At 40.6% G+C, this 27,787-nt stretch overlaps 3 protein-coding genes and 1 long non-coding RNA gene across 6 annotated transcripts in view; 3 read left to right on the plus strand and 1 right to left on the minus strand.

Moving 5' to 3' along the window:
• Positions 1–1,215: 1,215 nt before the first annotated feature.
• Positions 1,216–5,842, plus strand: LOC144531875 (uncharacterized). 2 transcript variants are annotated; one of them, XM_078272227.1, is made up of 5 exons: positions 1,216–1,415; positions 3,618–3,689; positions 3,990–4,076; positions 4,209–4,523; positions 4,883–5,842. In XM_078272227.1, the coding sequence occupies exons 2-5, from the start codon at positions 3,655–3,657 to the stop codon at positions 4,911–4,913; spliced, it is 468 nt and encodes a 155-aa protein (XP_078128353.1). In that variant the 5' UTR covers positions 1,216–1,415; positions 3,618–3,654; the 3' UTR covers positions 4,914–5,842. The 2 variants fall into 2 exon arrangements, with proteins under 2 accessions (XP_078128353.1, XP_078128354.1); XM_078272228.1 differs by having other exon boundaries at positions 1,217–1,415; positions 3,618–3,675.
• Positions 5,843–9,667: 3,825 nt separating this feature from the next.
• Positions 9,668–11,584, minus strand: LOC144531874 (claudin-23-like). The gene has a single exon (XM_078272226.1). The coding sequence runs from the start codon at positions 11,363–11,365 to the stop codon at positions 10,535–10,537; it is 831 nt and encodes a 276-aa protein (XP_078128352.1). The 5' UTR covers positions 11,366–11,584; the 3' UTR covers positions 9,668–10,534.
• A 1,842-nt stretch (positions 11,585–13,426) lies between these two features.
• On the plus strand, positions 13,427–16,330 carry LOC144531357 (uncharacterized). The gene is made up of 2 exons (XR_013503211.1): positions 13,427–13,515; positions 15,779–16,330. It is a non-coding gene; the product is annotated as an uncharacterized LOC144531357 (long non-coding RNA).
• Positions 16,331–18,329: 1,999 nt separating this feature from the next.
• The window catches only part of LOC144531349 (poly [ADP-ribose] polymerase tankyrase-1-like), an 81,486-nt gene continuing 72,028 nt past the window's right edge, over positions 18,330–27,787 (plus strand). The window contains exons 1-3 of one of the 2 annotated variants that reach the window (XM_078271436.1): positions 18,330–19,021; positions 20,951–21,066; positions 23,802–23,910. In XM_078271436.1, coding sequence (XP_078127562.1) covers positions 18,502–19,021; positions 20,951–21,066; positions 23,802–23,910 — 745 coding nt within the window. In that variant the 5' untranslated portion in view covers positions 18,330–18,501. The remainder of the gene's footprint in view (positions 19,022–20,950; positions 21,067–23,801; positions 23,911–27,787) is intronic. The other variant, XM_078271435.1, reaches the window with a different exon arrangement.

Genomic DNA, 27,787 nt, shown 5'->3' on the forward strand with positions numbered 1-27,787 from the left:
CAGGACAGCTGCAGACAGGTAAGTGGGAGACAGAGAGGGGGAATGACATGCAGGAAAGGGCCGCGGGTCAGAATCGAACCCGCTGCGGCAAGGACTTAGCCTCTGTACATGGGGCGCACGCTGAAGTCTGTTTACTAGTTGGTAAGACATTTGACACAAAAACATTTGGGGATGGCGTAAGAGAAAAAGTCAGAGGCATCACCAAACTTCCTATCATACTCAAAAGGATTGTTTCTCTTAGGAAGCCTACGTAATCATACCTTGCATTGCAGCTGGATTCTCACATCCAGAGCCAGAATGGCAGGATCACATATCACAAGAAAATCCATCTTGTCAGACTTATGTTATGCGTTTGTGTCTGGTCTACTCTAATACATCCATGGGTCTACCAGCTTACTAAATCAATCCGCGTCATGTGAAGAGCTAGGGGCGTGGTTTAGGTGTGTGTGACGGTACCACAGATAGATGGTTCATCCACTCACCTGGCAGGTATTTCTTTCAAAAGTGCTTGCCCTTTTACAAACATTTTCCAGTGACGGCGTCTCAGATAGTTCTGTGTTAACAAATCATCTTGCTCATTACGGTTGAGAACTCCACTATAAAGCAGTTTCTGGCCGTTGCGCAACAGATTTACGGTACGAAATGCTACATCTTACACAGACGGGTCAGGGCTTGCTCTTGTTCTAACTTGCCTCCTCCTTCCTTCCCCAGCTTGTCTGGCAAACACAGCTACTGTAATTTAGTCCTTAGGAACGGTAAGGCTGTGTGCGCAGGATAAGGGTGTGTGTGTGTGTGTGTGTGTGTGTGTGTGTGTGTGTGTGTGCGCGCGCGCGCGCAGGGTGTGTGTTTGTTATTCACCATTCACCATTTTCAGGAAAAGTTATGCAAGTGTATGCAATTTAAAATGAAACATTTATTTTCCGTCGTCAGACGTATTCGTCTATACATTTGGAGTCACACGTTTATTTTATGACATCGTCTGAAATGTGCAACACAATGAGGTTTATTTTTCCCGGGGATTGAGTGTTCTCAGTCAGCGATTAACTGAAGGATACTATTTGTTATCACTCTCCTTATGAAATGTAAAGGTGCTACACAAATGTCATGGGTTTTGGTGTGAGCCAGAGTGTATATGACTCAACCCATTGAAAGATAAGGCAGAGGGAGGAGGAGGTGATTGTTGTGCATTTGTGTGCCTGCGGGTTTGTGGAAGAACAAAAAGAGGCAGGTATTCACAGGTCTCAACTTTCTTCCTCTTCCCCCCTCCTTTTGTTGCAGATTCCCTCACTAAAAGAGGAACTTCAGATTTCTTTCTTTCTTTTTTTTCAAAGACCCAGGACCTTTAGCACACACAAACTACACTCCATACTCCACAGCTTGCATTTTAAGACACCACGCCTGGATTCATTGCTTGTGTGAGTAGATGTTTTTCATTTTGTCATATTTTAATATGCAGCTGTGCTATTTCACTGTACTTTATGCCCGCTCCGAAACCATCTCGCTGTGCTGGTGGGAAACCTAAAAAACGAGATGCTTGCAATGAAATATCTTCCCCTCCACTTAGTTAACCTGATAACGCTGTTTACCTTTTGGATAATGGTCAGTCTTGTCTCTTAAATCTTGGAGGTGACTTTTCCCACACGTGTATTTATATTACAGGAAAATATAATGCAACACTTTAACAGTCAAATCAGTTCAACTTTATTTCAATATATCAGTGTAGAAATATGTAAAACACAACACAGACAAGACAAAAAAAGTTATATAATTGAAGTTCATAATGTCTTAAGTCTATCTAGTAAGGCTTTATGTCGTAGGTACACTCTTGTGTGCTCCTGGTATGCTAGAGAACGTATACTGCACTGTTTGATAGATCCAATGAAGGCGTTGTTGTAGGTTTGGTTATATCATAGTGTGTCTTTTAACATGCATTTATTTTTTCATTAGGACAAGGTTGATGTTTCTGTAGTAGGAGTCATGAGGCTCAGCCTGAGTGGTTTTGTAACATATCCTGAGTCAGTCTCTGTATACCTACTGTTACCTACAACAAGCGGATCAGTTTGTATGTGAGCAGTGGGAATTGTTGAGAAGCTCTCCTATTTAAACACAATGTTTATTCACATGTATAAAAATAGAAATGTTATAAAATATGGTATAAAATAGGCCTACTATGTTTTTGGGGATGATTTGGATAAAGTCTGGATTTTTACAAATAATGTAAATGGGATCCATTTTAATTTAAAGGAGACATATGCTCATTTTCAGGTTCATACTTGTATTTTGTGTTTCTACTAGAACATTTTGACATGCTTTAATATTCAAAAAACACATTTTTCTCGTTCTGTCTGAATATACGCTATTCCCCCTCTGTCTGAAATGCTCTGTTTGAGCGCCTGTCTCTTTAAACCCCCCCTCCCCAAATGCCCCATCTGCTCTGATTGGCTTGTTAGAAAAATATGGTGCACCTTTTCAACAGTAGTTCTCAAGCCGTAGGAGATACCAAAGCCCGTCTACGGAAAGCCGTTCCACTCCCTATTCAGCCCCATTGTACCGAATTTGGTTGCAGTTCCACCAGAGTTCCACTGGGGGTGACCGCGGTCCAGAGCAAAATGAATGGGACTCTATGGAGCTAGACGGCTGAATATTTCGGCGTGGTCTTTAAAACATTAGCAAACCTCTTTCTAGCACGTGTAATAACAGGGAGAGCCTAACCTGTCAGCTGTGTTGTCGATGCTTCGAGAGAACAAAGGAAGCGACTCAGAGCTTGCCGTATATGTGTATGACATCATTGACATTTTAAAAGGCTTTTTAGAACAAATAAGCCACTTTAAAAAAATCTAACACCCAGCAGTGTGTATTTTCTTAGCCTCCCCTTTCGAATGCAACATTCAAATTACTACTTTTGTTCTAAAAAGCCTTTTAAAATGTCAATGACGTCATACACATATACGGCCAGAGATACTGCTTTACGGCAAGCTCTGAGTCGCTTCCTTTGTTCTCTCGAAGCATCGACAACACAGCTGACAGGTTAGCCTCTCCCTGTTAATACACGTGCTAGAAAGAGGTTTGCTAATGTTTTAAAGACCACGCCGAAATATTCACTCTGACATTCTGGTTCCGCTTCGGATGCCGTCAAGCGGGATCTCCAATCGTAATCAGTCCTTCACTGACCAATCAGCATTCATTAGCAGAATGCTAGCGTGTTATGGGCAACAACGACTCAACCTGTAAGAAATCGAAAGGACACAAGTACTCGTTCATTCAACTTTCGACATATAATCCATGTTGAACTTGCAAAAACTACAATCAAATCTGAGATTTCTTAATGACAATCGGGCTTAAGAGACGTATTTAGCCGTCTAGCTCCATAGAGTCCCATTCATTTAGCACTGGACTGCGATCACCCCCAGTGGAACTCTGGTGGAACTGCAACCAAATTCAATACAAGTACAATGGGGCTGAATAGGGAGTGGAACGGCTTTCTGTAGACGGGCTTTGATTCTACTGAGCCTGCATGTGATGTAGGAAGAGGAGCCAAATCTGAATGGCTTGGTGAATCCCATGTTTTCTGATCTAGGCAATCTGCAAAAAAGTGACTGGGTTTTCTTATTTCACAGTTTGTGGGTTAGTAGGTGCTCCAGATACCTACATGTTATGTGCACAGCTACTGAAAAGGTCAGTTTTCCATGGTATGTCCCTTTTTAAATTCACTTGATACCTTAATGCTCACTGATGAGAACATCTCGCCAACTGAGGATTGTAGAAAATCCAGACTGTCCCTATCTTATATGTTTACCACATTTTTTTATTGCTTACAAATCGTGCAATTCAAGAATTTCTGTTGGACCTGAAGGCAGCTCAGTCTTAAAACTTTGAGCACAACACAATAACGGTGAAGTGTGCCAAAGTAAAGTTTGAAGAAAGAATCATTGGCCAATGGTAAAAGATCTGATCACCTTCATTTTTTTATTATACGTCTTTCCCTCCAGCAAAACATGGTCCTTTTTCCAGAAGCTCAGTCCAACGAAGCTAGGACCATACAACCAGACGACTAGGCATAAGTCTCCTCACAGCAGGTTTTCAATTACAATTGCAATTTGACCTCCAATGGTCTGTATCGTCTGCTTGTCGTGTGTTTTAGGGTGGCCTCCTTCCATTCATCTCTCCTTTCCCATTCTCCTTCCTCGTATTGCTCCCTCCCTTAACAGCCCAGTGTTTCCTCCTCCCTCCTCTACGATGACCACCTCTTTACCTCCTCCCGAATCTCGAGGCATTGACCACAGCCTGCTGACCTGTGGAGAGACTAAGTGCAGTGGCCATGGTGCCTGTAAGGTTCCTCTGGGTGGCAGCATCGGTTTTGTGTGCGACTGTGACCTGGGCTACCGGGGCCAATTCTGCGAGAACACGGTCAACGGGGCCTTAAGTGTAACGCTGACCCTGAGTGTGCTGGCCCTCATCATCGGGGGGCTGATCGTGGCTTTCATCCTCGCCAAGATGAAGCAGAAGCATAAAAAGAGGAAGAGGTACTGAAATATTTCAGTGGTGTCTTTCTGTTGAAAGCTTTTCCATTAGTTGTTCTTAAGGGAATAGCTTTTTTTTCGAGAGTGAGAAGAATGACGTCAATCTCGTCCGTGTGTTAAAAACGCAGGGTTAGCCTAGCCTAGCTTAGCATAAGCCAGCTAGCCTGGCTGTAAAGTGAAAAAAGATCTAAAGCTCTCTAGCATCTTGTCCCGTTTGTTTAAAGTTGAACTTTTTTCTAATAAATCAGTGTATTTGATAACATTGGACAGAGCCAGGCTAGTTTCTGTTGGAGAGTGTTTATTTTATTGTTCACCAGAAAATGTTCACAAATTTATTGTGTGTTTTTGTGTGTTGTCAAAAGGGAACAACTGGCAAAAATGGTCAGACAGTGATGCTGTGTCCCTGGCCAAAAATGGTCCGGGTCGGATGTTAAAACCCGCAACGAGGTTATGCGGTGGACAGCCATATGGTGACTTTGTTTCCACATCCAATAATGATCCAGAGATTGGAGTCCTGGACCCGGACTTGGCTTAGACACGTGCACTTATGACTTGGACTCGAGGAGTTATGAAATTGGACTCGGAAGTTGGATGAAGTTTTCGACTACTTTCTTGTGTAATAGGCAGTGATGGAGTACTGGAGTCTGACGCGAGTTGCAGTTCTCTGGTTTGCGACTTGACTCAAACACAGGTAATGGTGACTTGACTCGGACTCTTCTTTGATGACATGGACTCGGACTCGACAGTTGGTGACTCGACTACAACACTGGGTCCAGTCAGACCCTCTCTTGCAAACCAGGAACTACATGCTGAGGGAACTGCATACTGCTGGTATGTGGTTAAAAAAGGAAAGGCAGTGACCGTTAAACCTTGGACGCCTAAGGAAATTCCGGGTATCCCCTCAAATACTGTTGGATTTCTACTCCAGAGTCATAGAGAGCGTCCTGATTGGGAACATCACTGCCTGGTACAGAAACGGTACCGAACATGACTGCAGGTTCCTGCAGTGAGAGGTTCGATCAGCTGAATCCTACCATGCTTAAAGGATATTTACACGAGGCGCTGCAAGAAAAAGGCTAGGAGAATCATTAAAGATCCAAACCATCTGGTTAACAGCCTTTTCTCACTGTTGATGTTAAGAAGAAGGTACCAGATACACCAGCCCAACACTGAGAGGCTCAGGAGGAGCTACTACCCCCAGGCCATTAGGATCCTACATGAGGACACTGCCGACAGCCCCAAATTAAAGGAGCTGATGGGATTACATCACTGAAATTGTACCTTGTAGGATTTAATGTGCCAAATAAAAATTGAATGACTGATGTATGTTTCCATCACTAGTGTTGTACATTTGTTCGCTTTAATAATGATAGTGTTCTTTATAGAACTTAAACGAGTATTGTGGCTACATAGTGCTGATGAACGACAACCAAAAAGAAATTATTAGCATCAGTAGATGCAACCATTTTGGTGTGTTGGGAGTATTTTTTTACTTACTTTACTTTCACATAATTTGTCACTCTGCAAGAAACAATTTTGATGTTTGCAGTTTAAATGCAGAGAGAGAAATGTCAGAATCTGTCTAATACTCCTTAATCAAAACCTACTTCCATGATATACTGTATGCAAAAGATGGTTTCTATAGTAAAACAATGCAAATGTTCACCTATCAGTTGCTGTCTGACAGAGCAGAATCTTCCTTTAACTACAGAGAAAGCGCCTGAAGGAGTGAGTTCACACAGGTGTTGAAATCAAAACTGCCATCGATTTCACACAGGGTTAAGCAGGGATTTTAACAATGTTTGACTAGTCCTTAACTTTTCATGAGGACTTTGATTGTTCCTTACTGAGTAACCCAGCTTCTCTCAGGAATGTAGCCAGTATTAAGTAGGGCTGTGTATTGGCAAGAATCTGGCGATACGATACGTATCACGATGCCTGGGTCGTGATTTAATATATTGCAATATATTTGGTTACTGTGCGTAAGGCGATATATTGGGATTTTTTTAAGGTATTATTTTAGAAAAACTAATATTTAAAAAAAGACGATGTGCATAAAAGCCAAAGAGGTTTACTTTAGCTAAACGATTCAGTACACAGAAAATCAAACTGCCAGTTTTGGACTGTGGTTCACAGGTTCTTAGGGAGCTAATTTTGATATGCTAAAGTAGGCCAAAGTTCAGCCATAGCTACATTGTTAGCTTCTAGCAAAAAGTCAGGCACTGCTAGGCACTGTTAGGCAAGGACACTAGTGGTGGGTCTCAGCATAGCCATCTAGCGGTAGGGGGTTTAAACACAACATAAATGGGAACCACTGTCTTACATGAATATTTTTGCACATAAAAAAAAAAAAAAAAAAAAATCTTTAAATGATCTTTCTGTTTTTTTGTGTTGGGTTGCACAATAATAAATTCAGTCATTCGTGTATCGGCACGCTGCACGGACATACTGAGCATTGATATTTTTTTGAAGGTCTAATCATGTGGAAACACACTTTATCACATTTTTGAGGCTGTGGAATAAAAATGTGTGTGTACAAACAGGTGTGTTGGGCGCACTGAGCATACACTGATTGTAAGTGGCTGCACAGTTTGTCATTCTCTGTAGAAAGTGATCGGTCAAAAAAAAATGCACGCTTGATGAGTTTTTGGAAATATACGCCTCATTTTATTCAAGAGACAAAAGTAATACATTTTAGCTCACCAAGTCTCTCACTCCACTACACTTTTGATTTTCAACTCACACAACAATCGTTCTTGAGTCCTCTAAAGGTTACAGGTGACCCTCCCTGGTACTGAAAGAAAAAATGTCTCAAGTGCACAGACCATGAGAAAACAAAGTACTTTTGTAGGAGAATGAACTATGTCAAGAACCCGAAACTAAATGTGTGCACACTGCACACACCTTCGCTGATCCTGTTTTGCTTAATTTTAAAATTCCTCTCCTGTCATTTATGTTTGACCCAGTACAGCTAAAGCCACTCACTGTCGGAATCAATCTTTACTACAATCAATTCTGCTATGTGTTGTATTTAAGCACTTTACAAATGCCACAGATATGTATTAATAATGTGTCCTCTGGAATGATTTTGCAGGTTATTGCTTGAAAAGTAAAGATGCAACGTTGATGCAATGATTTGCAGCTCTGCAGGATACAACATGATAGACAAGGCTAGAACAACTTTATTTCAATACTTACTTAGCAGTTTACTATCAGTTTGTTTACAGCTACAGTGTCATTAGTGTTTGACAATTTGGTAATAAGTATGTTTAATGTAATCCAATTATTAAGAATAATACAAAGTAACGGGTGTGTCACTTTAAAACCATTACTAATGTTCTTCTGCTATAGGGTATTAACACTACAGACAGTTGTCAGTCAGTGTGTGTTATGCATAGACCCGAACATGCATCACTGCCTATTAAGTCTCTTTCTGGGATCCAGTGGCACCATAGTATCAGCTTCAATGTTTACTAAACTCAGCAGGAACCGAGACTGAATAATTACTGATTTGCAATCATGAACACTGACACACTGACAATCTTTATCAGAAAAAAATGGAAATATAGTTACAAGGAAAATAAAGGATCTGCCATGAGGGTGATATTATGTCAACACATGCTTTTCTATTATAAGCACACCTTGCATGTTTGTTTTACAGGAGGAGCAAAATAAACTGTAGTAGGCTACTGTACTTTAGAAGTTGCTGTTATGTGATATAGAATGGTAGGTTTAATAGCCATGGGGAGTACTATCTGTCTGTGAGTTGTATCATGCCTTCTAAAGGAGCTTTCTAGTATAATAGTATAATAAAATAACCCTTGTGATGTCATTGTGGAGTATTTTGGCTGAATTCCTTATGCAGAAAGCCTGTTTTACAAACTTGAGCATGTGGGCCTTTAAAAGAAAGTGTGTAATGTAAAGGGGCTATTGGTTGTATTATAGGAAATGAAGGATCCAGCATTACTGGAAACTATTTCAGGCTCTGATGTATCCGTTTGCATGATTCTTTAATCCATCTCTTGTGAGTCTCCCAACTTTGTGGAAGTTTATGGTGCAATAAAACTTTTGTGAAGATCAGCTTGTTGTGGGTGGACAGACAGAAGAAAGCTTCTCACAAGCCCAGGAGGATGAGACTGTAAATGAAATTGTACATATTTTGTCACGCCCTGATTGATCGTTGATCATCTTTTTGTGAGTCACTGCATTCTATGTGGCAATTTAACGGACACTAGTGTGAAGCACAACGCATCTTGAAATCCCTTAGAAATGAGCTCAAATGCAGAAGCCAACAAATGCAAGTTTTTGTCTTTTTGTGTCTTTCATTGTTACCATGGGTGAAGAATTAAGTAAGACTAATATGGTAAATGTGTATACAATGTACAGATGAATGTATTACTCAAAAGCCCAAACTTCTCATATTTCCCAATCAGCAGGATTTTCCATTTCAGCTGACATGGACGTTAAATGTACAATTTCTTGAGTTGATTCAACACAAGTATATTGACAGTATTTCTACTTGAAGATTTTCTAGTTTCCATTCTTGTTTTTGCATCTGTAGGAGCTGATGCAGCAGCATAAAAACTGCTAACCTTTCAATGCATTCAACAGGTTCTGCTGGAGAACTGCATCGGGATTCCATTTAGGCCAACATAACAAAAGAATTAGCAGGGGCTCTAGAGAGATAATTGTTCACTACAGTGTCTCCTTGTTTGAGATGTTAAGCCAGTTTGAACAGAAGTAGTAATGTTGTTAGACAAGGTGCTGAAAGAAACCAACCTCTCAGACCAGTCGGACAGCATTGTCTGTGTACATATGAGGTACAGACAAAGCAGACAGGGAAGCAAAGAAAGCACAGTATCACAGTGAAATGTAACCTGTCTGCATGTGTGTTTGAATAGTGTCCATAATGACTTCTGGTCACCGATGATAGAACACATTAATTTCCTTGTCTTAAATGTGAACATTCTCACTCTAGAGGCTCTATTATAATCTTTCTGCTGAGTTACATTTAACCTCACTGCGTTGCTATCATAATCACAGATACTTCCACTTATCAAATAAACTGTATTATTTTCTTTACATGCACTTCTGCAGTAAAATCTGAAATTGTGTATTATTAAGTTGAGGAAAAGGACTTAGTCAACTGTTGTTAGAAACAGTGCACATTTAATAAACAGCACTTTTATCACAGAGCAATAACAACAATATTGATCATCTCAGGATGTAGGACATCTTTGTAGGACCTACAAGATTGGTCATAACTGTAAAGTGCATAATAATACAGTAAAGGCCTATTTACATTATAATTGGGGGGAAACAGCCCATGTACACAGAACAAATGCAAAAGCTTCCTTAAAGATGACGACTATTTAAAAATAGAGGTCATCATCCTTTTCAGAATGTAAAAGACAGCTTACTTATATCATTTTTCAGGTTATTAATAAACAATGTAGGGGTTCTCTCTGTTTCACTCTTACAACAATGCAGAATACTTCACTTTCCTTCCATTTTCACATCTTTAACATTACTGCACTGCTTGAAGCATACACCTGCCCTGTATCATAATGATGTTAGAATGAATCATAACCCAGCTAAAGCCATAATGAGTCTCATCTGTAACTGCATTAAACTGCAGCCCTGGCTCTGTCACTTGCACACCATTTAACACTATTACAAATGTATGCCTTCGATTGTTCCTGATGAAACACAGTAATGCTCAAAGAGGCGTTTTAAAAGATGTTGCTTCACTTAGTAGTAAATTATAGAATATCTCTTCGTACCACTGAAATATTCCTACAATATTCCTTCATGGTTTCAAACTAATATAAATATATATATATTACTATAATACTCCAGAATATTATAGATAGTTTTTATTACCATTTCTTCTTTCTAGAATATGTCCCATTCTAAGTCCTTTTTGCAAATATTCATGTCCGTCTTTAAGTCGTTTTTCCTTAATGTGGGTATCTTTGTGTGTCTCCATGGAGATCCAGATGTGGTGCATGTGCTTATAGGTCGGCATCATAGGGTCTGCCGCTGTATGAGGGGTTGACTGACCGGGTTGGGTTGGTCTTGGCCCGGGGGAAGGACACATCCTCATCCATGGAGTCCTTTGAGTATGGGACGCTGCTGCTGGCGCTGCTCCTGGCCCGGTTCAGGCTGGGCATATCAACTCGTCTCTGCGGCTGCCTTTGATGGCTGAACCGGGGCCCCGTGACCTCCTCAATCCGCCTCTCTCCTCGGTTCTTTCCTCCGCAGCAACGGCAGAACCCGACGGACATGACGATGCCGGCAAGGATTTCAAATATCCCTCCGATGTAGCCCAGGATGATGCAGTAGCCGACACGCACATCTATGGTAGGGGTGACCGTTGTGACGCTTTTGAGGATGTTGGTGTACCAGGCGATTGGTATGATGGTCATGACGCCTGAGAGAAAGAACACCAGTCCGCCCAGCCCGGCCAGTACCCAGTTAGGCCTATCGGTCCAACAGCGGACCCCCGGGATGGACACGCACAGTCCGATTAGAGTCACGATGAGGGAGGCCACCATCAAACCCTGAGCGATCTGGATGATCTGGTTGCTGAAATATAAAGTGTCCTGCAGACCACACGTAACTCCTGTGACGATTGTAGAGGCCGAGCAAATGTCCCAGATGCCTTGCTGGATGAAGGTAGAGGAGGGGGTGTTGGGGAGGTTGTTGAGGGTCCTCCAGCTCGGGGCCGCGGTGGCGATCAGGTTCAGGATCAAGCCGCATGGAGCCAAAACCATCCCGAAGATCAGGATGCCCGGAGTGCGCATTGATGTCCGGATCCACTCCTGAGATTCTAGCCTCGGCATGGTTGTTGTTGCTGCTGCTGTGGATGTGTGTGTTCTTACTCCCACAGCCAGTGTAGTTATTTAGACAGGGACGGCTGGGTTTTGAAAGCCCTAATAGCTGCTCTTAAAAAACAAGTCCGACTGAAACCTGGCAGTGGGCAGGGCTTCAGCCTTACCTGTCTGCCCTCAAGTCCCAAATAGGACAGGTGTGGCGTGCCGTGCGCACTGCGCAGCAGAGCTGAGAGCGTATTCATCTCCACCTGCAACAGCCAACAAGGGGAGAGCGGAGTTTCGACGAGGCTTTTCTCATGCAAATGCCTGATATGTGATAAAGAACAAAAAAAAGATCTAAGATGTTTTTTTGTCGCGCCTGTTGAATCAGCTTGCTCAAGTTTCAAAATAAAATAAGTTCTCTATTAATACCCCTTTGTTTTTCACCCACATTTTTTTGATTTCTATAGCCTAATACAATATTGCAGTCACCATATTATTTCAATAACGAACTAAAAAATGATACTCATATGACGCCAATGAAATAAAACCTATGCATAACAGAGTATATGCTATACCACATAAACAATATATTTTAAACAAAGCTCTCACACATTTTCTTTTATCAATAAACCACAATATATTTGGAATTTTCAGCTCTTGGTCATCTTAAAACATGTAGGACAAAACAAATGGGAAATTATTTTGTTCTCCAGGAATAAGAAATCAGCATATAGGCCTATTTGATAAAATGGTGTGGGGTGGGATGCAATAAATACAATACAATAAGAATAAGACTGTAAAGGCACACACCCCATGACTAAGATTTGTGTGTCACTTTATAGTCCAAACTGTGACTTAATAGTTTTTAATTGGTGACTCAGCTCAGGAAAATAGGCAAGCAGGCTAATTCTTTTAAATAAATGGCACCAATTTCTTATTTTGGGGGTCTTTATTTCAAATATCTCATTTAGATTGCCCAGCAGGTAATTATCTTTATGTCAGACTCAGAGATTAGGATGGCTTTAGTTTGAAAATGCCACAGTGGCTGTGTCGGAACTGTTTTTGGTAAGAATGTAGTTCTGCAGGAATCATCTCAAATACATTCCCGCCTCTTTGTGTTGGTCTTTTCTTCCTCTTTCCTTCTACATATTTTTAGCTGTACATCTGTCTGTTTCTATTGATCGCTTGCTTACTCTCACGTTCTCTCTTTTTCTGATTACTCTTTCTGAGGTTTCCTCTCAAATCAGTCTGTTAATCCCATGAAAGATTGTTCACAGAATGCCTAATAAAGTCTCTTTAGAAGGTGAACGTCACAGATGCATATCGTTGATGCTCAAAACCCCAAACATGAACAAGATCATTGTGTACAGACCCTGAAAGCATGGTGAGAGTGTGACTCTCACAAAACCATCAACTTTATCAACCCCATAGAAAGTGATTAAAGTCTCTAAGGAACTGAACAACCTGAGAACAGCTGATGATACACCCAGAGACTACATTGTTTAAGTTGACCACTTCTCAACTTCTAGTGGTAATTAACATCCCATTAGCTTTGTACCCTGATGTGACACATTGTCTGATATACTGCTATGCCTGGAGTCACCAAAATAGTAGTCTCGCTTTGGCCAGACCCTCCTCCAAAGCCAAAATAGGCACCATAATAACTTTTATTTTGAAGGACTGACAACCTGAAAAACTGCTCATTTTAGAGAAGACAAGAGACATTGAGTTTATGCTTGAGTACACTGGCAGCTGCAGCTGCAGCAGTTACAAGTGTTGTTTCCCCCATAAAAAGTACATTATTTTTTTTATAATATATATCATATCTCTATGCTTTATCTTTAAATGTGTGAAATGTACATGAACATGGTTGTTGACTGTAAACAGTCAAAACTATGCATGAGGGCGTTGGGGTTGTTATGCTTTTGTTTTGGTACTGAGAATAGGCCAGGTTTAAGCTTTGACACACAAAGGGCAGTTGAAGGAAGTATGAGAAATATGTCAACCAACCGACCAGACGGAACTTTGCATACTCATCCCGTGACACCACAGTCCTGTTTTATCACTTCTATAAGCTGAATCACCTGGTGATCAGCTGCCATGTCATTTACTCGTTGCAGACCTGGACGCAGAAACCACATAGGATCTGTTGTGAATCACTGTATATTTCCTTATCGGTAAGGCCTTTTGGTGCTCCGACCAACCAATATTTTTTTTTTTGGGGGGGGGGCTTTTCCGCCTTCAATGGACAGGACAGCTAGGTGAAAAAGGGGAGAGAGAGGGGGAAGACATGCATTACAGGTCGGACTCGAACCCTGGACCTCTGCATCGAGGCATAAACCTCCATGTATCTCACAAAAGTGAGTACACCCCTCATGTTTTAGTAAATATTTCATTATATCTTTTAATGGGACAACACTGAATAAATTACACTTTGCTACAATCATACATCATCAATAAAATATTAAGTATACAGCTTGTATAACAGTGTAAATGGGCTGTCCCCTCAAAATAACTCAGCACACAGCCATTAATGCCTAAACCGCTGGCAACAAAAGTGAGTACACCCCTATGTTAAATTCCCATAGAGGCAGATTTTTATTTTTAAAGGCCACTTATTTCATGGATCCAGGATACTATGCATCCTGATAAAGTTCCCTTGGTCTTTGGAATTAAAATGGCCCCACATCATCACATACCCTTCACCATACCTAGAGATTGGCATGGGGTACTTTCAATAAAATCATCTCTCAATGCAAATCAAACCAGCTATTAGTCTAACCGACATAAAACCATTCCAATCTCTAGGTATGGTGAAGGGTATGTGATGATGTGGGGCCATTTTAATTCCAAAGGCCAAGGGAACTTTATCAGGATGCATAGTATCCTGGATCCATGAAATAACTGGCCTTTACAAATACAAATCTGCCTGCCTCTATGGGAATTTAACATAGGGGTGTACTCACTTTTGTTGCCAGCGGTTTAGACATTAATGGCTGTGTGCTGAGTTATTTTGAGGGGACAGCACATTTACACTGTTATACAAGCTGTACACTTAATACTTTATTGATGATGTATGATTGTAGCAAAGTGTAATTTCTTCAGTGTTGTCCCATTAAAAGATATAATGAAATATTTACTAAAATGTGAGGGGTGTACTCACTTTTGTGAGATACTGAATATATGTACGCCCGATCCACCAACTGAGCCAACCCAGCCACGCCTAGATGTATTTTAAAATGCAAAAAAGATTACAGTGCGCCAAAGCATCAAAATGACTATAATATGTCTGGTAGCTTATTGGCTCAATGATGACTAATCAGTTTGACCTTCAAGCAGAGATGTTGGCTTTTTGAACACTCCTTCCAGCCACAAAGTTCAAACAAATTTGAAAAAGCTCTCTTTTTAACAGTTTCACAAGTTTTTCCAAGAAACTTAACTTTTACTTACCTTCATTTTAAATCAAGTATATGGAAAATTGGTCTTGCGTTTGCTTTTAAATGTATAGTTTTTGTAGATTGTCTTTATTCTTTAATTGCATCTTATACTCTTTGTATCTTGTTTTACATAAAGAAAAGGAAAATGAGCTTGTTTTTTGTCATTTTGTTGTGTATATATTGATAAAGCCCTGGAGGTTTGCCCTTTTAAAAAGTTACATATCATGATGAGTTACAGCTATCTTTGTTCCAGGTTTTTGTTTTTTGAATGCCACAATGATGCTGCATGTTTTATCATGCAATCTACATCTACAGTTTCATTCGTCATGGCATTTGTTTTGCATATCATGTCACAATTAATTGCATAATGCAATAACAAGGTGGTATTATGTGTTGGATATGATTCGTGGAAACGAGCTAGCTGTCAGGTAGCTACATAACACTGATGCAGTGTAATAGATTTCTCATAGTTCTCATTCTGCCGGTCCTGAGCCCTCATTATCAACGATGTGTATGAGCATGAATTGTGTATTGTGCTTTTTTACTTTAAAGGTGCAGTAGGTAAGACTTATAAAACTAACTTTCTGTCATATTTGCTGAAACTGACCCTATGTTCGAGTAGAACTACATGAAGCAGGTCATTAAAAAAAAAATCCAGCTCCTCTAGCACCACCTACAGTCTGTAGTGTGATTTGCAAAAATCCACAGCTCCCTGTTCAGATGCACCAATCAGGGCCAGGGGGGGGGGTGTCTAACTGCGTGTCAATCACTGCTCATGCACACGTGTCACGGGGCGGAAGTAGATTTTATTTAAGCATGTTTTTACTTGGAGTGCTGTGTTTTTACTATTTGCTGTGTTCTTTTATATTGCATGCTTTTATTTTGAAATGTGTGGTGTGTGTTTTTTTTTAAATGTTTTACTTCCGCCATCGGACACCCAGTAATTAGGATAAAGGATTTGCACCTGGGAGCCAGAGAGGGAATTGACTGTTTTTTTTTTTAGATAAAAAGGACAGAACATTAACAGAGGAGAACGCAGCTGCGAGCACAACAGACGGGAACAGAATAGGCAGAGGAACAGACAGAGGAACAGACAGAGGAACAGACAGAGGAACAGACGGAGAGACCCGGACCCTGGAGCCCAGTGAGGAGAGTATTGGCCCTGGTTGGAAGGAGACCGGAGAATACATTGGAAAACTCAAACACCGATCGCTAGCGGCAACAGTGGGAGAAGGTAAAACTTCTCCCTTCCGCGTAGGTCTCTTTCTAAGACCGGTGTTTGTTGTGAGTAGTATATAAAACTGTGGCACTTTTAAAAGGACGTTTGACTGGCTTAGAGTTCTCCTTCACAGGCTATGCCCGAGGGGAAGAGTCAAACAACAAAGAAGTTGGTTGCCAGTGGAAACCTGTGGACATTTTAATCTCCAACTCCTGTTCTGTTGTACTTTCTTTTTTTCTTTTTTTTAACTTGATTTTAGTTGGTTGTTTTTTTTTAAATTCTTTTAAAGAGGAATTTTAATTGTTTTGTCTTTTTAAATAAATTGTTATTCCTCAACTGGTTTTTACTCCCTGTTTTAAAATACACTAGTTTAACTGCTCTCCCCCAGTAATAAGGACCTGTTTTTAATCTTTTATCTCAGATTGGAATCTTGTAGTTTTAAGAGGTCCTAGGCCTCAAGCCAAAAACCTAGGTGGCGTTGTCGGCCCCCCTACACAAGGGGGGCCCTTCTTACACACGCATTCATTCTCCCTTGTGGGGGGAGGGGCTTAGGAGACCGTTTTGGGCTTTAGCAGAAAGGGGGGGAGGGACAGAAGTTGTCGATGTTCACATTTTTTGGCTAAGTCCTGGATCTTCACAATCCTACCTACAGCACCTTTAATTGTTGTAAATAAAAGTAGTCACCAAGAGATGTGTGTGTGTGTGTGTGTGTGTGTGCATATATATATATATATATATATATATATATATATATATATATATATATATATATATATATATATATATATATATATATATATATATATATATATATTTTTTTAAATTGACTTACATTGCTAATGATTTAGGATGAATGATGTAACACTTTCTTGCAGCATGTCTGCTGCTATCTGGTGTCCAATTAAAGTAACTAAAATGATGCTCTTTCTTTTATAAAATATCCAAAATTCTGAATAGTGTATTTTTGATAAGTGGTCCAGTGGCAACTGTAAGCCTTTATAGCGAGAAGGTTCTTGTCTTAAAACCCAGCCATGTGTCTGGAGTTTTCATCATGTTTGGGCAGGTTTTTCACACCGGTGCACAGGTTTCTTTAAGCAGTAGCTAGCCTACAAAACATACGGCTCAGGAAAACACATTCAATACTCCGCTACCACAGATTGTATGCTGACATACAGTGCACAGTAGTCTGTGATTATACCCCTCAGATTTCTGAATGAAAATGTGGAGCTGAGGTGGAACGATAAAGACCAAACCAGAGTGCAGTAGGCTGAGTCACCTGTCAATCAAACACACATTCCTTTAAGCTTATTTAGTTTATCAATTGAAATTTTTTTTGAAAATAGGTTACATAAATTAGACGACTAAAACCAGTGCACTTGCCACTATTCATTGTAAAATGGTATTTATGTAAATGCAAAAAGATATTTGTAATAAGTATTCTGAAGTTATTGCCAATAGTCTCCACTAGACGGCGATATTGTGTTCAGCCAGGTCAACTGATCACTCAAGAAGAATAAACCTCCCTTAACTTTTACCAAAGAATTTCTAATATGGATCCGTAGACGGGCTTTGCTTTTACCTACCCCCCAAATCATTTTATTTCAATCACCAAAATAATAAAACATTTTGTAATATAAACATTTCACAGAGGGGTTGTCGGCTAAACTGGTAAGAAACCACACATTTTAAATGGTATTTTAGTCTGTAATACTGCATAAAGTTGGTCCTGATATCCCAGTATTGAAGAGTTTTGGAGATGTAATGTCCTGTAACGTCACTCCAGAGAGTAATCCCCATAGACAGTATATAAGAATGGACCATTAGATCCCGATGCTTTGGACGGAGACCAGTGAAGGATATAAGAAGCACTTTTCCGGTGAGCGCCGAGCGTTACTGCGCAGCCTCCAACTGAGAGAGACGACGTAAATGTGACGTGAATAACCTGTCTGAAAGTTGTAAGTCTTCTGGTAGCTGTGCCAAGAGAAATCTCAATCTTGCAGAGACGGAGAGCGTAGGTATATGTAAGGAGATAACATGGACACAGGCTAATTATTGCTAACTAAAATGCTAGTTAACATTAGTAATTAAACTTATAAACAGCTAATGTAAGTCGAAACTGTCTGCGAGCTTCTCCTGTACTATACGGTAATTCCTCTACTATGCGACAGTAAGTCCCGTGGTTATGACACAATCGTTAGCCTATTTTTACAAAAACGTCTACTATGGAGCCATAACGTGAGGTACAAGGTATTTTATACATTTTCGTGTTTCTTTAGAAATAAACAATGGACAAGTAAAGTCTTTAAACGCTTTAGATGTAAAGTTATTCGCTGTCAAAGTGACGTCAAAATGAATGGCAGTCAATGGAATGCTAACGGGGGGTGAGTGCTTATTAGCATCAAAATGGCGCCATAGGAGCCATAGAGCCCGAGCGGAAGTTTTACTTTCCTGGGCAGGAAATTGTCAGCAGTGTTTTTGTTGCTAGTGGGGACTGGTGTGTTGTGAAAATGGCGACGCCTCGTCGCTCCTCTCAGCAGCAGCCAAACTCCTTGCTGGCCTCTCCGCCCCGCGGCTCCTCTCTCCCTGTCACCCCGCTTGGCTCTCCGCCTGCACCCATCGATGATGCCACCCCGCTTTCCCGCGGAGCCTCGGACATGGCTGACGGTGAGGCAACCCCTGCCTCTCCCACCACCACCTCCCCAGCTCTGGCCCTCACCACCACCACCAGCAGCAGCAACAACAGTAGCAGCACTAGCAGCAGCAGCAGCAGTGCTAGCTCCCCGACCACCACCGAGGGGAGCGGGACCAGCCCCGGCTCTACGCCTGACTCAGGCAGCGGTGACGCGTGCAGCAGCAGCAGTAGCAGCAGCGGCAGTGGTGGTGGCGGCGCAAACGGGGCTTTCAGGGAGCTGTTTGAAGCCTGTCGAAACGGGGATGTTACACGGGTGAAGAAAGTCGTGAATGCGGTGAATGTGAACGCCAAAGACATGGCAGGACGCAAATCGACACCCCTGCATTTCGCTGCAGGTAAACATAACGGAAATCACCGTTTAAACCAAGTAAATTGATAGACTGTTTGTACAGCTGGTTCATTTTAAGGTGTGGGAGTAACCAGAACGCAGCTGATAAACATTGGCTGACATTAGCCATTAGCCGTTAAACAGTTTTAGGATGATAAAAGTAATATCAACAGAAAATATATGAAATGCACCAGCAAAGAAAAGTAACATTTTCAGAAAGCCTTTCATGTAACATCACAGTTAAGTTACCCTGTTGCACCCACTTTTTCACAGGTGCATTTACTATTGGTACATTTCATTTTTGGTTTATTTCTGTTGTAAAAACAAATCTTTCTCAGTTATCTAAGTATAAAGTCTTGAGCAGACCTGTTGCTGTGCTTAGTCTAGTATAAATTCCACCGGTGTAGAGGAAACATCTTTTGTATTGCTGCCATCCAATGCTACAGGCCTCAGTCACACCAGAATCCCAAATAATAAAGTTCAAAAGGACATACAAGTACAGTGTGGGCAGAGCAGTTCCACAATTTGAGTTACAGGCGCTGCAATGTAAACACTCTGTAATTGTGTTTCTTTTTTCTTTTCTTTTTAAATATTCACTTAACAACAGTAGATGGAAAGATGATATTGAAAATGTGGAAAGATCTGTGCAAGATTTAGGTAGAAACATACCTAAAAATAACCTTAAATCAGGGAAGGGTCAACCCTTCCATTCCAGGTTATTAGTTAAACATTGCAGCTGTACAGTAATTGGACAGTTGCTTCATGGGTTAAGACATGGATGCAAGTCCAACAGTGCTGAGACATGATACAGCACTGACAAATCCCTATATTTATACAAGAATATCACTAGCATTAAAAAAAAAAAAGTTGTATTAACAAAATATTAAAGTCTACGATCTTCTTAAATTAAAATACCCGACAACCCCTCGGGCAAATTGTACATGCACAATTAATGTTCAGAATATGTAAAAAAAAAACGGACCCATAAACCCCGTATATTCAGTGAGGCAGTTAACGGTCTGAGGCAGATGACCATTATCATTAAGTGTTTTTGTCGGCCAATGGAATTTCCTCAAACTGCTTCAAAAGGTTTGCAAACATGCTTGCAACAAAACAACCAAGGTGGTTTTAACTGAGACTTATCTATAAACGGAATATAACAAATGTCATATCTAAACATTAATTGCCTTTGGTTTAACCCAAGTCTGTACTTCATTTTTGCCACAAGCAAGACACAGAAAAGACTCCATCATCTTGACAATATAAGATGTCCCTTTTTTAATTTTTTATCTTCACTGTACTGGTTCATGTATATGAAAAGTGCTCATCTTCTCTTCAGCTCCAAGCTTGACTGTTTTTAATTATTTTATCACACACACATCACACTGCAGACACAAAAGATAAAAGAAGAAAAACTTGCACGGCTGTTTTACATCTTATGTCTTCCTTATCCTCAGCAGCTTCAACAAGAATAGATTCTCTCGAGTCCCACGGCACGTTTGTTGTGTAGACATAACGAGCTCTACTTGTACGGCACATTCCCAAACAGCTGCCACGTGTGCCTTACAAAACAAATGAACAACATTAATGAATAGAAAAAAAAGGCCAAAAGACAGTTTGGAGTTAAGTATTAATTTTTAACTGGAAACAAATACAGCAGCCTTTTGTGTTGTGTGCTGCTCCTTAATTTATCAGCCACTTTTATGAACATAAATAACTGCTTCAGAGTTTCACAATATCTGGAAACTGCTCGCAAATCTTCTGTCCAAGTTGCAGTTTGATTTAACTCTGCACAAAAGGTTATGTGCAAGAGTTTCTACTGGACATCACAGTACAATTCTTGTAACACCAATCTCTCTGATCCTTCTTCCTCGGTTCTCTTTCTTTGCCCCCCCCCCCCTTCTCCACTCCCAACTCTTTCTGAATCTTATCTCAGGTTTTGGGCGGAAAGATGTGGTGGACCACCTGCTTCAAACAGGCGCTAATGTGCATGCCCGGGATGATGGGGGTCTGATCCCGCTTCACAACGCCTGCTCATTTGGTCACTCCGAGGTGAGACTTTGCACAGCAACCCTTTGATCTACTACTATTGTTTTGGAGGCTTGTGCCTCTGCAGCATAGTAATTGCTGTAAAAATGTATTTTTGCAAAATTGAAGATGGGAATTTTTTTTACCGTGCAGTTACATGTCTTACTTGTTTGTTTTTTTTTGTTTTTTTTTTAAGCATTTTATACCTCCCTTGTGTTTGGATCTTTCCTACGCTGTCATTATGCTAGTGCAGTTGTATGATAATCTTTGTTCTGGCCAGGAAAGCTCACTGAAGATACACAAATCCACATGAGTGCAGTGTAAGGGAGTGCAAGGACCCATTAGGGTGACACAACGGGAAAAATGTGAGCCACTTTCTTCAAATATGCTTTTTGGAACAAAATATAACAGTTTACACTTTAGTAGAATGTAATGATTGCTGGTGATAAAAAGATGGGAAGGCGGAGTTGAGCACAAGAATTGATGCGGTGGTAAAATCCAGAATGGATGTAGGAGTGAACTGTAATCAGTGTTTTTATGATAGCAAAAGAGGATTCTTTCCAAACATGCAAATCCGCCCTGTTTGCCTGTAAGCTATAATGTGCACAGTCAGCCTAAAGGATCACATTGAGAAAACCTGAACATTCACTGCCATTGCTACTTTGATATTCTGGTCACGCTGACGCATGGTTATGTTTTGGAATATCTATGACAGATGTGCTAATGCTTTTTGTCCTCATGGCTGTTAACCACAGTGGTCTTTCGAATGTTTAGAGTTTCGATTGTTTTAGAGGCTTTTAGAGCTTTCTTTGAGAGCACTTTGCACCCATGTTAGAAATGCACAGCGCTAATGCAACTGTGTGAGCACAGTGATGATTAGTGTTGTGATGAGAATAAACGCTGTCCAATCTGAAACCGATCACTCAGCCGCAACACTGTTGCACCTCTGAAAGTGGTCGTTTGCCTTGCTTTTATCTTTTTGGTTTAAGTGGGATTTTGTAGTGGGTGGCAGTGCAAACCAAGGTCAGGTTCCAGCTCTCATGTTGTGGAATACTGTAACTCTGCTGGAAAATGAAGCATTAAACCCTTATGGAGCTAAGTTGCTGACTGAAGTAAAATGAGTATCTGGGCATCTTGTTACACAATTCAGGGTAAGATGGAGCACATTGGTGCAGGCATTGTTGAGAGAAGATTCTGTTACATGAAAAAAAAAAACAATGGTTTTGTAGAAGAAAAGTTGATTCCCCAATTCCCGAATCCCCAATCAGGTAGTGAAAGTATAATTTTGTTATCACTTCCAAAACTCGGGTATTGTATTTGCACTAATATCGGAAAAGTTCAAATTATCCCCAGTCCTAGTTGTGTAAAAAGCAGGGGTTTTTGGGCCTTTATTTGATAGGACAGCTGAAGACAAAAGGGGGGAGAGAGAGAGGGTGATAACATGCAGCAAAGGGCTGTGGGTTGGATTCAAACTCGGGCCACTGCGGTAAGGACTGAGCCTTGGTACATGGAGTGCACACTCAACCAGGTGTGCTAGGGCGCCCCAAAAGCAGCATAGATTTATCTTACAGGTAGGCCTGTGTAACAATTATTATAAAATTGTCAAAATTTTTAGCTTAATTGCGGTTACTTTGTTTAACCGCAATTAATTGCTATTATAAGCTTAGGTCGGAAAAACTACATAATACTGTACTATTGTCAATTTTATGTTCATTAAAGAAAAAAGACAATGTTTTTCCAAGGCGTGGTCTACTTCAAAGGCAAAGTGTATTTGTGTTACTACATTATCTGGGTCACTTAACAGCGATTATAACCAAAAATTGTGTCCTGGGATTCATTCAAAACTTTCATTTGTTTGGAAAAGTAATTAATAAATAAATAAATAGACATTTTCAAATTTGACTGAAAAAAGACAATTATATTGTTAATCGCAATTCTTATTTTTTTTAAGAAATTTTTTTGGGCATTTTTAGGACTTTATTGACAGGACAGCTGAATAAATGAAAAGGGAGAGGGAGGGGGAATGACACGCAGCAAAGGGCCACAGGTCGGAGCCGAACCCGGGCCCGCTGCGTCGAGGAGTACACCTCCACATATGGGCCCGCTCTACCAACTGAGTTATCCGGGCGCCCATCGCAATCATTTCGGAGACTAATTGTACAGCAACATTCGGAATCGTTACAGGTCTGCGTACAGGGTAAGTAGCGTTACCAGTAGAGATGTTCCAATATTGACACCAGTATCGGCTCCGATACTGCCTAAAACGCTGGGATCGGGAAGTACTGGAGTTTATGCACCGATCCGATGCCACGTAATAAAGCCCTGAAGAAAATCTACGTTGAAGTAGTTTATGTTCTTTTTCCGTTATAACTGACTGTCAAACGGGATAATAAAAGAGAGTTCTGTGGCATTCATTGTTTGTGTTTGTTCATGTTTAACCCGAGCCAGACCGACAACAAAGATAGAAATAATATCACATCCATACAGGGATAGTGGTATACACTTGTTAAAACATAATAAAATATATGACACACTGGTATTGGATCAGTACTCGGCATCGGCCGATACAAAAGTTCAGGGTATCAGAATCAGTATCGGGGCATCTCTAGTTACCAGGCTGTCAATGCTAAGACAGTGTTAGCTAAACTTAACAGCTTGAGTAAGAGAAAACAACCAACCATGGGGAAAACAACCACCTGGGATTTGATGTTTTGTGCCAAATAAAGAGTGAATGCCGATGTTCTAAATGATGTTTTCAGGTGGTGTCCTTGTTGCTGTGTCAGGGGGCTGACCCCAACGCTCGAGACAACTGGAACTACACGCCGCTCCATGAATCTGCCATCAAGGGCAAGATAGATGTCTGTATAGGTAAGTGCAGAAAAACGCACACTGCAAATATTGTGAGCTATATAAACATGAGTGCGTATCAGCTGATTTGCAAGATGTCTGATTACATAGTAAGCATTAGTATGTTTACAATATATTGTCTAGTGGCATTTGGAGTTTCTTCCTTGAGTGTCTGTTGAGACTGAATTGCCCGTGTGAGCAGAGCAGAAACAGAAAACGTTCAGCAATGTCACTGGTTGCCACAATGGTTCCCGGAGTGCCATCGTTCCTTTCTGTGCAATAAAAGTCAGCGGTTGTTCTGGGACATTGCTGAATACGTTTCATTATTTGCGGTGGTATTGCTGTGGTGAATTTATAGATATTAAATCCTCTATTGGTTTTGAAGTCTGGTGTTTGTGTGTACCTTTTTGATTTAAAGGTCTCCTCCTCCGCTCCCTCCAGAGTCGCAACCTAGAGTTCTGTATAATCACAGTCATTTTAGAAACTATAATAAACCACAGGCAGACTGTATGCTATTATTTTCCATTAAGCATACAGCAGCAAATAAGCTGTAAATTGCAATTACTCTGTTACTGTCTAGTCTTAAGCCCACACAGGGGAGAAAAGGGCATAGATATCTTTGTCGTACAATATATGAGCTCCCACCAACAAAAAGTTTTTTTTCATTTTAAAAGTGAAACGACACCACAGGCTCAGTTCAGAAAGGACAGCAGCAGTTGATCTTTAAAGGTGAATTGGAAAATAGAAAGGCTGTATTACTGGCAAATTTGAAGTAGACTAGATACATCACAGCATGAAAAGCGTCTGAGCAGTAAATTGTAGGGTAATCTTCATGATCTTAATGGAAAAGCATTGCTCAGTGGAAGTGGCAATAACGAATGACTGCAATGATAGTCGACACCTTGCTGCCGGCATCAGACTTGAGCGCGGAGCGACAACAAAAAGTTGCTCCAGTCCTTTTTTATGTCTACAAAAAGCTGCTACAGCATGTCTGCGCCCTGAATGACTGCATAGCAACAGAGGGTTTTGTGGAGCTCTGAAGATCACTGGACAAACAAAACGTCATCCTGTTGTCAGGGCTGACACCTGTCATTGATTTATCAATAATTATGAAGGGCACTTATCTTTGTTGTCTGTTAATGCATAATGTGCATACATTGACTTTGACTTTATTTGTTCATGCTTGCTGTTGATTTTCAATCTGAGCAGTGCTTAACATCAAAAGCTGTTGAAAAGGGCCCTTTAGAAATAAGACAGAAAATCTAAATGCAGCAGAAACTTCACTTACAATACAAAGAATACAGAATAAAAAGACAGGACATAATTCAGTATGATGACACGCTATGTTATGATTCAGGATGCCTAATTAAACAGCTTGACTGCTGCGTGCAAAACTGAATCTCTCAGTTGTTGTTTTTTTAGCGTTCTTGTTGCACATACAAGTGACATCACTAATTCTCTCTAATTAAATAGAAGTGGTTTAGACCTCTTGTGTTCAGATAGCCTCTCTGCACAGGAGGAAAAACACTTCATCTCAATTAATTTGATTTTGAGTTTAAATATGATAAAGATGATGGTATTAGATATTAACTTTTTTTTGATGTTATGATTTCATCATAGTAGCATGGCCTTTTATGCTGTTCACTCGGTGCTAGGCAAATTCTCACAGCTGCCTCATCTAAATCATGAACCGCTTTGCTATAGCAAGTTGTGTTTTACCGGCACTTCTCTAATGACATGTCGTTTTCAGCTGTATGAATGTTTTTCAAATTGTTTCCTCTAATACAACTACTGACACTGCTAAATTTGTCACGTTTCCGTCTGATTATTTCCATCAGTGGGACTTGGAAGCTGTGCGCTGTTAAGCTCTTCTTCTTACTCATTTTCATGACTAAAACCTACCCACAAATGGAGCAGAACAGGCAGCCTTATATATCGATTTAGGCGTGTTGAATATCCTTATGTTTAAATCTCACAAACACTCCTCAAAGGTGGCATTCCTCAAGCTGAAAAGAGCAATTCCCGACAAGTTTGTGCAGTTTGGTAAATCCAGATTTTAAATTCTCTTGCATGAGGCACATCATCTTGGCGTTACAATCAGCAGGTCATGCAGAGGATGTTGTGGTTGCGGCCACCACTTATCCAAACACACTTAGGCTAATTTAGTTACGCTCTACAACAATATTATGGTGACATTCTGGGGAGCATGACATTGAAGGACACAGACAACTCAAACTGGTTGTCATGCATCGCTCTGATAAGCCCAGTAGTAAGCATGACTGAGTGCACTTCCAGCTTCTGAAAATAAAGTCTGACACATTTTGTGAAGAAAGAGGATAATAAATACGTTATTTGCTACCAGTACAAAAAGCAAATATCTTCAGGTCACATTACCAATTTGGGAGATAAGTTGAAAAGCTGGCACCTTCACTGCTCCTACTCTAAAGCAACACATTTGGCTCCCATCTGGCGCAAAAGCAAACTACTGGCATCCCTGACTGCAGCAGCAGGGGGGGACGTTTTTCTGCATTACTGTACAACAATAAGACAACTGACAAAACAAAGACTAAATATCCCTGTGTCTGGCAGTTGATGTTCATAGTGTACTGAAAACAACTCAGACGGACCTCCTCAATCAAAAACATCATGCATTTTTTTTTGTCTAAACAGTATTAAAGTGTGAATTAAGTTATTTTTGTCCAATGTTAAAGGTGGGCGAGGTTTACTCCTCGACGCAGCAGGCCCAAGTTCGACTCTGACCTGCGGCCCTTTGCTGCATGTCATTCCCCCATCTCTCCCCTTTCATGTCTTCAGCTGTCCTGTAAAAATAAAGGGCGAAAATGCCCCAAAAAAATCATCTTAAAAAAAAAAAAAAACTATTTTTCCATGCATTGGTGTTGAAGTGATTATTAATGTAAACACAAATCTTTGAAATTAGTCCAGTATTGAGCGAGTACGCTGTGAACCGGGCTGCAATGTAATCATATAGGACAAATGCGCATCGTCAATTTCCGTCCACTAAAACTGCTGTTTTCGCCACTGACAGGCTGACATTGTTATTATAAGTGTCTGACAATATTATGGAAGGGATCCCTACAGAGAGAGAGCTTTTTGTTAAAGAGTAAATTCCTTTTTGTTTAACCAGAAACCGCTTCAGAATCGCCAAACTCACCAGACTTTTCACATGTAAATGGGTAAGGGTTTATTTCAACCAAACCGGGTGATTGTTGAAACAGTGGAAAGACGAACCAAGACAGGCTTTTGGTAGTTTTATTTTCTGTCGACTTTTAATGAAGTGCATTTTACGATGGTTATTATATAAATTACTCTTGATTCTACTAGAACATGTTTACATGCTTTAATGTTCAAAAACGTAATGTTTCTTATACTGCCTATGGCTGCTGCACCTGTATTCACCCTCTGTATTAGACACTCTGTTGCAGGGCCTGTCTCTCCAAGCCCCCCTGCTGTGACCAGCACATGTCCCCGTGTCTCTGAACCTCTGCTGTGTTGTTTCGCTCCGGAGCCTGAGACTGACTGCAATGGAGTGTATAGCAGGACTTTCTACCGTTAAAAACACCAATAAATGCTTCTAAACCAAATACTACACAACCGGACATGTTCCAGCAGTAATGTGACCCGAAATTGGGGAGAAATGACCAACATCGGCCGGCAAGATTACAGCTATCTGGCATTAGCACGCAACTGCTGTTGTTAGCAGTGGACATTATAGAATATAGCAGCACTTTCTGCCGTCAAAAATCGCAGATTCATTCAGTTCATTTATTATACAGGAACATTTAAGAGCAACAATTAAGTTACAATAAACGGGCCTGACTCAGTTTAAAAACTGGTTTTCAGCGGGTTCCTGTTCTGCAGCAACATAGAACAATGAACA

Source organism: Sander vitreus, chromosome 16 (assembly GCF_031162955.1).
Source record: "Sander vitreus isolate 19-12246 chromosome 16, sanVit1, whole genome shotgun sequence".
In the NCBI taxonomy this organism is placed as follows: Eukaryota; Metazoa; Chordata; class Actinopteri; order Perciformes; family Percidae; genus Sander; species Sander vitreus.